Genomic DNA, 16,051 nt, shown 5'->3' on the forward strand with positions numbered 1-16,051 from the left:
TCAGTCATTTTTTTTGGTGAATGTTTTAATTACAAAACAAAATTTAGTAAAAAGTATCTTCTATAAAAAAAAACAAATAGGTTTTTCTTTAATTAAATAGTGCATAAAAGTAATACAATTTTAAAAAACATATAGAGATAGAATGAGTGTTATACAGACAGAGAAAGAGATAATGAGATAGATAGATAGAGAGAGAGAGAAAGAGAAAGAGAGAGAGAGAGAGAGAGAGAGAGAGAGTGAGAGAGAGAGAGAGAGAGAGAATGAGAGAAATATAGAGAGTGAGAGAGCAAAATAGAGGTGAACTTCATAGGTATCATGGACTAGCCGGTAATAGACATCTTTGCAAAACATCTCACATAAATCCCTTACATTACTTCAAATTATTATTTCTATCTTATAGAATAAATAAAATACCTTTAAACGAAATAATGGAATTGCAACTGAAAGTGCTAAACAAAATTATAAAGGTAGTTTTTAGCGTCAAAGGAAAATACTGACTGTGTAAACTTTGACAGTTGTTCAGATTATATTTCTGAAAGTTGTGAGCCCTCTATTTATTATATACTTTATTTGCTGGCAAATTATGTTTATAGTGAGTTAATTTTTTTTTTAAATTTATTCAAAAAGAAGTTTGCCTAAAAGTTAAAGAAGGGAAACAAGTAATAGGGCAACAATTTGCTCTACGTAGTATCATTTAAAAACTAAAATCTACATAATTATAAAAGATAGTCATAGGCAGTCTATTCAGAAGGTTTGAAAGGCCTCATCCGGTATATAAATCTAGACTATGCATAAAGCTCTCAAATTTATACAATATTTTTTACCTTTACATTTTTTGAGCTTGTATACTGTGTTGTTTTAATAATGACAAATGTGTTAAACAAACCATTTTTAAGCATTGGTGTTTACAAGTTTCTGAATAACTTCTTACATAATTTTTCTCTCGGTTAAGTAAATGAAACGGTCTCTAAAATATTTTCCTTAAGTATAAACGGTGATTGAATAAAATGTAATGTAATCAGGTATGAAAGAAAAACAATGAATAAAATATTTTAGCATACTCATTAAAACAGAAAAAAATTGATATTTTTTTCGGGGCAAAGCTAGACAATGTACTCCTTTTAGAAAAAGTTCCTTTAAACAAATTTTTTCCACATTTGAAGGATTGATATAAAGCAGTTAATTACAATACGTACTAATGGAGATGCATTTCTTAAATATGAACTTTTATAATAAAATGTTATAGTATTCAAATTTCAATATTATTACCAATCAGCTTCATTGAATTGAAGTAGCAGTTAAATCATATTTTAAAACTTAATAATTTTATTTAAGGAAAAGCAGATAATTTGCAAAAAGGGAAAGTGATTGTTTTCATTTATTAACATCTACTAAAAGAAAGAAAATTACTTGTTTGAACATTGTTCATTTTCATCTGAATTTTTGGAAATGTGAGCAAGTTGCCAAGGAGCATAGGAGGCAGTTTGATGTATTCAATATTACAAAACGATTTCAGTTACTTTTCTCTAATATATAATTTTGTCAGTCAATTTTGTTTTCTATGGTTGAACTAAATGATGAATACACATTGTAATGCAAGTACGGTAAGTTAATATGAATAACTTATTTATTTATTAGAATCTAATGGGGAAAAATATCTTCTATTCAGTCTTAAATATTACAAACATATTTACTGCTTATTTATTATCTTGATTTTTTTTTACTATCTAATTATGAATCACCAAATTTTCCAGATATTCATTAAATTTGGTCCAGAAAAATTGCTTTGTGTACCAAATTTTCAACTGCTAATTTTATCTCTGTTTAATGAAAATGATGTTCTTAGGTTTTGAACTTGGAACTGATTATTTGTCATTTAATGCTTGACTACCAATCAATCAGCCAATAATAATTATTAAGCACCATATAGTTTAAATTTGATTTATTCAGAATTACAAGGCAAAATGTAAGAAATGATGAAAAAAAGTGGAATCTGTATGTTCATAGTTGTTTGTGACTCTCTCTTATGAGCATATTTTATGTTAAAACCATTTTTATTCTTTCCCTATCTAGTATTTTAATAATAAAATTCAGCAGAGAAATCAGATAAAAATGTTCAAGAAACTTAAATTTAAAAACCATTAATATTGCATGATTTGATCTTTATTTTATTATATTATTTTACTAAAGACTATATTATATTTTTGGTGTTAGGAAATATTGGAAAATTTTATTACATAGTTGAATTTAAATGTAAATTATCTTCTTGCAAAAGTTGCAGCAAATCAATAAAGTCAATTATGACTTACAATGAATAGATAATATGTTAGAAATGTCGTTAAAATTGTTCGGATATTAAAATTTTCTATAGTCTAACTCAGCTTGAACAACTTGCCAACATCTCTACAATAAATAGTGAAATTTTCAAAAACATTCTTATATTCCATGTATTTACAAATATTTTATATTATATATTAACTTTTTCAAATTGGATAAAATTATTTCTGTATACACAGTTGGTGAATTAGGCCAAGTATTTTTTCCATTTTTGTAGCCAGAATAAAGAAGGTGAAAGTAAACAATCAAATATATTAGAATTAAAACATATACATATGTATATATATATTTTTTGTACGCATTAATAATATTTTTAATATATATACATATATATTAAAATTTATAATAATAACAATAATAGAATTGAGTGGGCGTGAAATGACCTTAGGCATTAAGTCACCCTTAAATATAATAATAATAGTACATTTATTATATTAATAATCTGTATTTTGAAGTTTTTTTTAAAGCTTATATTAAATTTATATAAGAACAAAATTTATTCCGTCACCCCAAGAATTTACAAATGTCATAAACTATCAATTCAATAACTTTTTCAAATGATTTTAGTTTAATAATGTTTTAGTCTTATTTTTATTTAATAAACATTTATCAAACCTATAACACAGTACAAAATTGTTTACTGGTTTGCTTTACTGCCAGGCATAAAAATCAGAAAATATATTTTGAGATTCATCATAAAACAATTAACAATGGTGAAGAATTTTTCCTAGATAACAAATTAAATATCATAAAGAAACAATTTAAACATAAAATATGAAACATTTGGTCTCTCAGGGCAAGAGAAAATATTATTAAATGTGAAAGCACACTTACAGTATTTATTGTTGATCTACTTAATTTGAAAACATGAAAATAGTGAAATTTCATGTAATAAGATCTTGCATGTTATCTACTGGTTGTAGAAAATCTATTTATATAATAGAAGAAATATTCAAAAATTTTATATCTTTCAAAAAACGTTTGAACCAATTTATGTGTAATTTTTTCCAACTCTACAAATGCAATAAAATAAACTGTAATTGAAATAAATAAATAATAAAAAGAGGAACATTCTCTCCCTTGGATTAGGGTTGGAGTAACAGTAAATGTCCTGGGAGGTGGTGAATCAGAGGACTCCCAACTGACACGTTTTATTTTTAATTGTTAAAGACGCCAATATCACCACAAAGTCCGAGGAAGTTAAAAACAAAGCTTCCTTTCTTTTATCCTTACATACTCAATGGTGAATGGGCTAATAGTAAGCATTCTGGCAAACCCTACCAAAAAGTATTAAAAAAACCATTTGTGAAATGATTTCCTGAACAAGGCAGGCAATATACCAAAAGGAAAAATTGGATGTTTTTTGTAATATTATTCATTGTAGAGGGTGTTAATTCATCAATTTTTCATTTTCATTTGTTTATAACATAAACTACTTTTGTGCAGGCGGTGGGGGGAAGGAATATGGTGGTGAATTAGTAGACCTATGGAAGTGTACATTTTGCCATTTGTTGTCTTTTTTATGCCAAACTCGTGTTTCTTCATACTGACAACTATGAGCTACTCCTTGCCTATAACAAAAAAACCAATAAATTGTTAATTTTTCTACTTACTATGATATTTACAAACATTTCCCATAGAAATATAATCACTATCTTTAATTATTTTAAACGTTAACTTACTTATCAATGTATTGGGTTAATCTCACGTAGGCAATACAGGCTGCTTCCTCACCAAGGAGGTGTACATTTGGGTTAAGTATTGTTGTGTTAATACCTTTGCAATTTTTTCCAACCACTGGAGGACAAAAAAATTATTTAAGACATTAATAGTTTGTGCAAAACTTTAAAACAAACCCTTACTTTTACCATGATCAAAATAAAATTTGTGGAATTCCATTCCTTCAACAAGATTTCCCAGTGCTTCAGGCTCAAACGCAGTCAGATGAGGATCACATATTTTTCTGAAAGATAAATAATGCTATAAAGATATTGATATTCTGATTATTGACTAGAAAATTTTCAAGTGAATGATTTCAGAATTTTTTGTAATATTGCATGATTGGAATATTTGTGATTGGAAACTTTCATGACTTTTTTTATGCATTGAAATTAGTAGTGTAATAATTTTGTGAGATTTCCTCCTTTGATCTGACCGTGCAATTGGATCGTTACTGATCATTTTCATCAGGTGCATTTTGGCATTTCCTCATCTTTAAAATGCCTGTCTGCTGATGTTAAATGCCGATTGAACAGACCAACTCAGTGAGGACATGCAGGCCAAAATGATCAGTAACTCTCGAATTGCATTATTATTGTTAATTTTTAAATTATTTGCCCAATATTTGGAATTGGAATACTTTTCTGACATAATGTGACAAACAAATCAGTACGTTCTTTACGGATATGAAACAGAACAAGTCAAACATTAAAAAAAGATAACATTCAGATTCGATTAATTACTCAAAAACCTAATATTTTAAAATTTCAAATGTAGCATTCCTCAAATGTTTGAATGCGGATTAGTTGATAAAATTTTACAAGTTAATAGCCAAGCCAAATAGATACTTGAACACAGCCAAAGGATAACATTACTGAGGTGTACAAAGTCCTAAAAGGACGACATCCTCACAAGTCATTGCCTTTGTCCAACCCATCAAAATTTTCTTTCAAAGCTGGGTAACACTGAGGCAAATTAGAGAAACTTTGATGTTGAGGAACACAAACTGGAATGGCTAAAAAAATTAAAGAAATGGTTTGACACAAGATGACAAAAAAAATCAACAATAGAATAATAATAATTTTGAAGTGCTTCCCTAAAAATGCTAAAAGGTCTCAGGAATTTTGCAGCAAACTTTTTTAAGTATAAAAGAACCAACAGCCCATTCATTATGCTACGTGTGCCAAATAGGAGATGATGCAAGGCACAGAATTTTCTTGTGCACTCTACAGCAAAGTAAAAGGGAAAAAACTAAAAGCTTTATTCCCAAACAACTGGCTACAAACAAAAGAAAAAATGTTGCAAATTCAGGTGAAGTTATGCCAGTGTTTTTTGATAAATACTCCTTTCTTTTTCATGAATTTTTCCACCAGTTTTTCATATTATTATTATTTTGTAATATTTCAAGGTAACTTTTAGACCAACATTTGTCCCCTTCTTAGTCTTTTGTCCTTTTTGGGAAATGATTATTTAGAGATTATGAGGTGCGGTCTGGTGTGACGTAGGTTTTAGAAAATACATGTAGAGTGTGAAAAAAAAAATCCCAGGCCCTGAAGATGATCTCAATAAAGATCAAAACGTTGTCAAGATAAAGAAAATGTTTTTCCAAAACCTATGTCACACCAGACTGCACCTCATGATCTTCAAATAATCATTGGTCACTAAACATCACACACTTTTTGGAAAATCTTGACCTTACTTATATTATAAAATTTTTATCATGAGAACTCATGGTTTTAAGGTAATTGACAAATATTTCTTGTCACATAGTTACACATGGTGGTATATTATCAATAAATTATTTATTATGATAAAATTTTGATAATTTTAGCATCACATTTCAAGTCCACTTGAGGCATTTTGTAAACTATTTTGTAAAATATAAAAAAAAAATAAAATAAAAAAAATAAAAAACATAACATGTGCCTAGTAAAAGTTGTTAAAAGTTCAACTGAGAAGTTTACACGTGTCAAGTCAATATCGAATCAGAAGACTCGACTTAAACAACAAAAGTTTGGGTGGATCAAACTTAAGTTGATCAACTTTGTTGAACTGGAGGGGGTGGTTCATACAGTCAATTTCGTTCAATTTCATTGATCCACTATGGCGGGATAGTGGATAAAAAAATAGTTTTTAGTTGTTACAACTAATATTTTTTATAGTTTTAATCCATTGATTCGTTTTTATGAGAAATAATAGACAAATTAAATCTTGAAGTGTTTAAATTTGTTAATGTTTCTTACGTATATGTCTCTTGATCTCCTGTGTTGATAGCTTCAAGGAGTTGTTCCGTAATTTTTATCACTTCTTGCTTCTTAGCTGAAACAGGGCGGGATAAAATTAATCATTTAAACATTAATTAGTCTTCAAGCAACCTTTATCAAACATTAACATTAAAATTGGTGTAAACATGTCAACTGAAGAAAAAACACTGTCAAATGATAAGACGACAGAACATTAAACGATATATTAGATACTGTGTCCTACCAGTTTTTATTGTAGACCTTTAAAGTTAGCTCCAATAATGATTTTTTTTAGAATATAAACATCAAAAAATAGCACACAAGTTCGTTCTATAAATAAAACAAAACTATCAAACAAAATGATTTAATGTTAATATAAAATGTTATTGAGTAACAAAAAATAAAATTTAAAAAAAAGCAGCAAAACATTAGTCAGAAAATAGTGAAAATAAAATAAAAATAAATTTAAATTAGCAAAAACTTTATAAAAGCCAATTTTCACAAGCAATAATAAAAAATAATTGATCATAAGAAAAACAAACAAATGAAATCTTACCTTATTAAAACTACTACAACTGTACAATATTTATGTCATAGCATAGACAAAGAACCAACGATTTAGACAAATTTAATTCAAATTTGACTCTAGTTATAGGGAAAACACATAGTAAAAAATACTTTGGCTCATTGTCTGCACAACATAATACTTGATTTTTTATTTTTTTTATTTTTAAATGTTTAATTAAAAGCTCCATTTAGAGAAATAAACTTACAACTTCTAATTTATTTCATAAAATTAAATTGACAAATTGAAGCCATATATGGCGAGAGACCATAATAAATCCTGTTCCAACTATAATAAAGTTGCAAAAGTATAAAGAATACATCAACAATTTCTTAATGTGTAGTGTATGTGTTTCTTTATGATATTCTCACCTGAACCACAAGAGTTTGTCGAGAGCTGGGAGACTGTCTTCGAGCAGTGGATCCTTAGTTCTAGATCAGAGGGGTAACAACCCAATGTATATAACAAGAACATGACGGTTTCAACTCATGACAAGATACATTTGAACATCTGCGTTGGCCCTGTTCGCACATTTGAGACCAATTACCTTTTTATATCTCTCATCTGCTGAAGATCTTTAATTTTGCTTCCAATTCGGAGGCTGATTCATTTTTTAAAGTTGTATATCTAATCATTAAAATAAAATAATTAAATAATATTTTTGTAGGTTTTAAGAAGAATCGGCTTTATTTACTAAAAATATATAATAATAATAAATAATGAGAGATCACCTGACTATAAAACTTGAAACAAGCAAGAATTTCAGCTCCGGGAAAAAATGACCATAATATAAAAAATAAATATTGTAAAATAAAATAAAATGCACGATATGCAAATAAATACTAAATGTAATAAATTATGATTAGATATTCAACTTGTAGCCTGAGATGAGTCAGCCCAAAATCAAAATTGCGTTTCCATTTTTAACATGGTTCATATATTTAAAGTATGTTAATTGACTTGACTTTTTTTAAAAGTTTTAATTGGCGAGTCGTAGTTTTGTTTGGGTCTTCCATAAATTCAGATCCTGATTGTAAAGTAAAATGCATTCCAGATATAAATGTAAATATAAGCGATTTCGCACAAAAATATTTATAAAAAATCAAAAGGACCTATCATTATTTTTGGCTAAAATTGTAACAGTAAATCTTTCAATTTAAGCAGTCTGGAATCATGCTTCGATTTGAAATTCGATTAAATAAGCTCTATGCACTTGATGTGATCGGATATATTCTTTTAAAATTTAAACCATGCCAAAAAAGAAAATTTTGCAACTATGTCAATAAAAGTATAACAAGCAAAGAGAGAGATAAATATAAAAAAAGAAAGGGCGAGAGAGAGCAAAAAAGGTTTTGGTGCTTAAATTAATGTATACATTGTAAATAATTGTAGGATACCAACCCATTTCTATTTTTCTACTTGTTTCTACATCATCATTTGATGTATATTTTGCCTTGTAAAAAATTTATGGATGCAATGAGGTGTAAAAAAGAAAGAAAATAATGGTATGTATAAGTATACGTGTACTTTATTGTGATTAGAGTGGAGTATCTTGCAATAAAAGTTTCTTAACATTAAAAATATGTACTTTTTAAGATATTAAATAATTTAATAGAATAGTTCATACTCATAAAATATGTGTGATTTTAGTTGATTTTTCTAAATTATAGTTTTTATTGGTTTGCCTCATTAAACGTAAATTGTGCTATGGTGATAAAGTATCTAAATTGTCTCTAATCATCTTGGTCTATCTTTGTTCACTGGTTTTGTTTATCAGATGCATTTTAACATTTTAAATACCTGTGATTGGTCTGTACTCTGTACAAACTCATATAATCATAATTGACAAAAATAACACCAACCAGGATGAACGGGAATTATCAAGTACCCCACATCACCTTGTAGACCTCACAACATTTTACACGGTCAAAATGTTTAGTTCGTGGATTACCACTGGTTTTTATTTAATAGGATGAAATTCCTCCTGTCTGTACACATTTTAAAATTATATTTTTTCAAGTTTATTTATAACAATGGAGGGGTTAAATTTATTATTTGTTAAAGTTTAAAACATGGAGTATAAATAATTTTACACTAAAATTCTCAAATCCCATTTTTAAAATAATTTTTTCTACTGTTGACAAATTATTTATTATTGACTAATAATAATTTAATTTATATAGAAGGTCTTTTTAGAAAAAGTACAATGATAGGTCAAATATGTTTGGAATATAATCACTGAATGTTTATAGAAAAGAAAGTGTGAATTTCAATGGAAACTGTATTTTATAATATAGCATAAATATATGACTTCAGGTTAAATGAAAAAGGTAGTTTTTAAAGGTGATGCAGAATGAGCCATAGTTTAAAAAATTTATTTTGCTTTCACATGCAATACAAATGGCAAGGGACTAGTGTTTCACTATTTGTAATTTTAAGAGTGTCACATTTCTATTCAATGTCCATAATTTTGATAAGGTGACATTATGGTTTGTATAATGTACAAAATTTTCCATGTGCCACTTATTATAACGTGTAATATAATTTCTTACCTTCTGTTTCTTCGGAGTTTATCCTTAACGGATGATAGCAGTAATCTGAGCTTTCTAAAGACATGCAAACATTGAACACAAGTAAAATAAATGACTTACATCGCAAAATAAAACAAAAAATAAAAATAAATGTGCTAACCAAAAAAACAAACACAAACAACCATTATCTGTTTATTGTTTATGGTCAAGAAATAAATAACAGCGTAAATAAAATAAATATATATCTTAATTGTTAAAATTATATTTTGCTTATTTGGATTTCAGTTTAAAAAGTAATTTTACCTGAATTACTAGAATCGCTCTTGATCATGTTAGAAGGGAAATTAGAGTTGACCCACATTTGACATGCTGAGGATTTTAAACACTTATCTTCACTCTGAACTTCCACCACAGTAGCTGTGAAACATGCTTACATGCATCATGATAACATTTACATGGCAAAACAAGCAACAAGACAAAATAAATTTACAAACTTAATCAATTTTACGGTCCTGTAGCTCCACAAAAATATTTTGGTCATTGTAACAGTGCTCTACCATTATGAAAAAAAAAAAAACAAGCCTGTGCTTTAATTTTAATTAATTAAGTTAAAAGGAAAAGTGAATTTAAAAGCCAAAGTAGACTGCACAAAATATTTATTAAAATTTAATCAACAAGATGTGAAAATTGTTGGTTTAAAATTTTTTTGAATATGTAATTGTAATGTGACTATCTTTAGTTATTAAAAAAAAAAAAAATTGAGTAGTTTTTAGAAATGTGTGTGGCATAACTAGAGACATTATTAAATACAATTAAATTGTAAAAACTCAAACAGTGAACATTAATAAACAAACATTGTTAGTCATCTCAAAATTGTTGCTCAATCAAAGACAGTTTGCACTCTCACAAGCTTCTACCTTGCAGTGAGTGGAAGAGAACAGAACTGATGTTGGGCGAAGTCTTGGAGTTGTTTGCTAAGGAAGGAAAGCTCGGTGACCTAGAAGTGGTCGCAAGGATTGTTGCAGGTGAAGGTGGAGGTGTGCCGCTACCTGGGGGCGCAATTAACCTCTGAACCCCAGAATAATTTTTTTTTTCACAATGAATACTCTCTAGTGATATTTTAAGTCACACCGATGGCACAGAGCAATAAACCAATCCGACAAAAGCTATTAACACACGACTAAAAAGCAAAGATTGGGCGCAGTTTATTTTTCATGCATGCGATACAATTTAATTATAAATATCAAGCATGTGTTAAAAGGGAAGAAATTTTGTGTTAAAGGTGCATCTGTTATGATATTGGTTAGTATTGAAATTTGGAAGCACTAGCTTAAAGCTGTATTAGTTGGGAATACGTCATTAGATTGAAAGTCCATGCAATGTTTCATTTATGACCATAAAAAATATAAATGTTTTAGTGTATTTTAATTAAAGGAATTTATTACATAATTTTACCAATGAAGGGATTAATGATTTTGAGCATGATGAATTCATATGAAAAACAAAAAATTCAAAAGAGATGATGTCAAAATACATATAAATTATATTGAAAATACTTCTTAATTTCAGGGGCTTGGTATCCTACTTTACTCCCAATTATTGGGAATATAGCATTAAATAAATATATATTTTTTAAAATTAAAATTGTTTTCTATATTAAATAGTTGAAACAGAAAACTTAGCAAAGATATTTTTATAAATTAAAAAATTGTAACTGATAAAGCGGACAGAAAAAAGTTTTGAACATTTGAAATTTAACATCCAATTTTCGACTTTATTGTACAAAAAATTACTTAATTTTCCTAATATTCTATTAAATAAGTATTATATATTATAAATATAATTATATATTTGTGAACTATTCAAGGAGTAATCATTGTATTTAAATAAATCAAACAATAAAGTCAAAATTGTTTATGTTATGAACTTTGCGCTTTGCTAAATATATCTGTCAGTAAATACCTACTCAATTCATTTATAATAAAATCTTTCTTTTTTTAATAGATTAAAAATATTTGGGTAATCAGGAAATTGTTTGAGATTTGATTTATTTTATTACCCCACCCCAAACAACTTCCGCTTTAATTAATTTAGCTGTAATTTTTTTTTATTAAAATTTTCATTGCTTTAATCATCTTTAGATATATTAAATACTAGTATAACTTATGTTTTAATTTACCTTCGGGGTCTTTAGCTATGACTGTTGAACTACGATCCACTCCGCCTTTTACCTTGTCCTCTATGCAGTCAACAATACAAAATTATCAGCTTTTCTTTAGTTTTAACGTTTGGTTTTGTTTGTTCATAGCCCAATGAGAAGTGTAAGAGAAGTATAGGGAGACAATTACATGGATATTACAAACACCCTCCAGATTTGTTTTCAAAATTATTCTGACTGTATCAGCTCATTTATAACCAATGAACACTTCATTGTAAATATTATCTGGGTCTGCTATATTTTTAGTTTTATATTATTCCTTAGTTGGGAAGGGATCGTAGGAATTTTGCTGCTATAACATGCAAAAGGCAACATGCTTTACCCAATATTGTGTTAATTAAATTTAATTGTAAATATTGTTTTCTTTGATATTTAGTAAACCAAGTTATGTGTGGGGCTGACGATTAGAAAATAAAATAACTCGTAATACTCAAAATAATCATTAAATTCAACATAAATTTAGTCTAAAAGGGTAAAAACATTTTCATACTGGGGATATAAACATACAAACAAATTTTGATTACACTAATTTTTGTGAAGCATGCCCAAATAATCTATGCCTCAAGCATGTCATACCTCAGCTAATCGATTAATTTTAATTTCAAAAACAATAATTACATAAACATTGCACAAAACTTTATGTACACGCCATTTGCTTGCCAACAAACGCAATATTTTAAATATTTAACGCTTATTTTCTTACATTCATTCCAAGTTTCAATTAATTTGCATTTTTATTTTATAGCAACAAATTGAAAAAAAGGAGGTGATAAAAGATAACTAAAGATTAGCTTTAAATTGCAAAGGTAAAAAGTGAAAAAATCCTAAGAATGGTTAACATTAAAAACCCCTTATTTGATCAAAGTAAAAAACCAAAATTAGATCATTAATAAATAAATAGCTATTCATTTAATTTAAAGTATTCATTAAGTGTTTTATATCAAAAACTAGTGTGGTATGGTAGATTATTGTTATTACAAAAAGAGGTTGTTAAATTAATAAACATAAAAACAAAAAAGTTGGTATATATTGTTTTTCAAAAAATAAAAATAAACTGAAATAAGAGTCTGTTTATAAAATTAAGAAATGTATTGATATGTCCATCGTATAGACCATTTTTATTTTACAATCAATTAATGTTTGAATTAACTCAAAACTTTGGATTATAGTCGTACTATGAAACAAAATATTAAAATAGGATGTTTTTAATTATTAGTTGTAAAATTTTAAAATTCTACTTTTTAAAAAATATGTAAATGCATATTAAAATTAAGGGGCTTATTTTGTTGTTGAAACTGAAACATAAATTTAATATAATTCTGTATGCATTAATTAATGTATTAATAAAATTCTATAATCTTAATGTTAATGCATTAAGTCATACACTTTTTACCTCCACATATAAACAGAAATCTACATAAAAATCATCATTAATTATTTTAAAATATAAAGAAATAACTAGTTTAAACCCAAACCTTTAAATTTGCACATAAATTAGCAATGTTTTGAGTACTGAAAATAAACAATAATCAAATGCAAAAGAAAATGCAATACAATTATGTGTTTTTAGTGTATTATATGTAATATAAACAGTAGAAATTATGGTTTTATATGTAAAAGAATTATTTGCAACAAATAACTGAAAAATATTAATACAAACTTTTTACCTTTGACATCGTCGTCCTCTAGTGTTGTACTACTGTCAGTTGATTCTTTCACTTGAGATCCGTCGCCTTTTTTTGTTATTATACTTCGACCTGTTGAATAATGTGGATAAATATTAAACTTTATAAAAATACACTACAAAAAAGTAATTATACAAAACATATGAGAACATTATTTAAATAAATATATATTTCTTATTGATTTTATAATTGAAATACTTCTGAAAAAGGAGTTGATTTTAAATTTTTTCTGAAATTCAAATTTTCTGTTTATTCTCGGACATTTTAAATTTTTGAAAATATGACAGAATTTAACGATAAAATTGATAAATTGTAAGCTTTCAGTGTATATGTGGAAAGGAAAACACACAATTACACAAAGGGAGTGTGGCAAAGGGTCAGTTTATGCAAAGTAAAGGTTTAGATAAAATAAATATTACCACAAAGAATATTTTTACTACCCGATTCTATTCTTAGATTCTTTTTATTGATTTATATTGATTTGTACTTGGGTAGGAATACATATGTTTTGGTTCAACGATTAGCGTTCAGATAGGAGGTGGTTGGTACAATAGGTAACATCAAGCCTAGCTAAAGATTTTTTGTTACAATATATTTTTGGACATTTATTGGTAATTAGATATCAAAGTTTATATGACTAAAATATCAAGTAAATAGCTAATTATAAGCAAAAAAGATTTTTTTGATTACTGTGCTGTACTGTAGCATATTAAATATATAAATATTAAAGTGTGACGAGAAGAAAAATATGAATAAATTGCTTTTTAAAATTAAGATACTTTCTTTGCATTATTAGAAAATTCTTTATATAGTAAATATTAGTTTATTATGCAGATAAGTCAAGCTTTATTTTTCAAGCTTATGGCTACCACGGATGTTCTATAGTTATAAGTGAGTATTACAGTATACATTTATTTATTTTGATACTATTTTTTTTTAAATAGCCAAGAAAAAATAAAATTTTCCAAAGACCTATTGCTATTAGTAGCTAAGATAATAAACAGCTTAGGAGTTCGTTAAACAGAACGCAGAATAATTGTGTGGATTAAATTCAATATCCCAATGTTCACTGCAGCATAGCTGTAAATTTATGGTTTAAATTAAATACTGCATAAGTTTTCTTTTAGCATATGTATCATAACAATCATTTAAAACATTCGAGGAAAAAAATAAACCTTATTATTAGAGAACTGAAATTCATGCAGATAGCTTTATGAAATTTAATTTCTCATTATACCTGACAGACCCCAAAGTGGTGCAATGTTAGTTATGAAGAAGATTAATTGTAAAGCAGTCAAGCAACATATGAAAAATGAAATTAAGGTGCTGTAAGCATTGAGGTGAAAACATACTCAAAATGTTAGTCAGAATGAAAATAAACTTATTGAAAAGCAAGAAAAAAAGAAAAGCTTTTGATGCTGGCAAACATATTTTTTATTGGTGTGTAAGTAAATTAATGCATTAAATAAATAAATATATTTTTCTCTTCTTACAGTTCTGAGCTTGTTTCTTACAATATCAAATTAAATGTTCAAGATATCAAATTACAAACCTTTTTTTTTAACTTAAAAGATTTACAATATCGGTAACAAATAAAATACAAATAAAAAAACGTTTTATTGAAGTATTAATATCATCTAAATTTGTTTTGCAATATGTATCTTGGTCTACAGAAAAACTTTGAAAAACAAGTGCACAGGTGACCTCATAGAAGAGGTATCATCCTCACCCGATTAAGAATAGGCCATGCAAGGCTGACACTGTCCATAACGTAGACATTCCTGCGATCCATATAAAGAGCATGAAGGAATGCCACCCGGTATGAGAATTCTGCTTGAACATGGCAGCGAGTATTTGGGGGAAACAGGGCTCTTTTCTTGTATACAGAACAGAAAAATCTTGTTTTGTGATCTCTTTTGTCTTTAATCAGGTTGAATGAATTTATTAGTGTAAACATGTAGTTTGAGAGGGTGGAATATTGAGCACCTCATCAACCCTCAGTTAGATTAATTTTATGTGTAAAACGTGATAGAGGAATATCAGTTACTCCACCTCAAGGATAGAGTACTATTTCTTCTGTCATCCCCGGAATTTTCTGAACACTCCCTTTCTCCCAAAGAATTTATATTTTGTCTCTTGCTAATATGCAAGCGCATAACCAATTATTTGAGTGAATAGTATGTAAATAAGAAAGAATGTATTTAAGAATAAGTGACAGAACTGAAATTATTAGGCTGTATTAGGCCCCTGGAGCCTAACTGGAATGGATAAAGCTAAAGTCTGACCCTGAACTGCCAAGACCCAAAGTAGGATTCTTGCAGCTTGGGACAAGTCATAAGCTCATTTATGTATATGTGTTTGTAGAATTGAGTTTATATAAATCTATATAGGTATAAAAATATATAAAGAAAATGTTAATAATTTAACACTAAATAAAGAAGACATAGTAAACTTGCAGGTAAAAACAATAATATATTAACACAGCATAAAAAAAAACTTGTTTTATAAACTTTTTTGTTTGTGGTCATGGGTACGATTCCCTCAATCACCCTTGGAATTTTCTGAACGCTTCACCTCTTTCAAAGAATTCTCATTTTGTCTCTCATTAATATGCAAGGACATAACAAATACTTGTATTCTTTAATTTGAAATATGTAGAATGTTATTTTGTTATATGATACATACACAATGCAAAGATAGAACAAAAATTAATAATAGTAGTAAAAAATGTTATGCATGTTTTGTATCCATCA

General features: G+C 27.5%; 1 protein-coding gene across 31 annotated transcripts in view; it reads right to left on the reverse strand.

Moving 5' to 3' along the window:
- Positions 1-3,696: 3,696 nt before the first annotated feature.
- Positions 3,697-16,051, reverse strand: part of LOC106663853 (calcium/calmodulin-dependent protein kinase type II alpha chain) — a 76,067-nt gene continuing 63,712 nt past the window's right edge. For 5 of the 31 annotated variants that reach the window (XM_014389024.2, XM_014389026.2, XM_014389021.2 and 2 more), the window contains 7 exons: positions 13,281-13,370; positions 11,575-11,634; positions 10,313-10,444; positions 6,300-6,375; positions 4,200-4,300; positions 4,020-4,134; positions 3,697-3,908 (listed from right to left, as the gene is read on the reverse strand). In XM_014389024.2, the coding sequence (XP_014244510.1) occupies positions 3,770-3,908; positions 4,020-4,134; positions 4,200-4,300; positions 6,300-6,375; positions 10,313-10,444; positions 11,575-11,634; positions 13,281-13,370 (713 nt within the window). In that variant the 3' untranslated portion in view covers positions 3,697-3,769. Of the gene's footprint in view, positions 3,909-4,019; positions 4,135-4,199; positions 4,301-6,299; positions 6,376-6,543; positions 6,630-7,235; positions 7,386-9,416; positions 9,471-9,636; positions 9,813-10,312; positions 10,445-11,574; positions 11,635-13,280; positions 13,371-16,051 lie in introns of those variants that run through there. The other 26 variants (XM_014389044.2, XM_014389048.2, XM_024229786.1 and 23 more) reach the window with 18 other exon arrangements.

The sequence above is a fragment of the Cimex lectularius genome, unplaced genomic scaffold (assembly GCF_000648675.2).
Source record: "Cimex lectularius strain Harlan isolate CLEC.00 unplaced genomic scaffold, Clec_2.1 scaffold41, whole genome shotgun sequence".
Lineage (NCBI taxonomy): Eukaryota > Metazoa > Arthropoda > Insecta > Hemiptera > Cimicidae > Cimex > Cimex lectularius.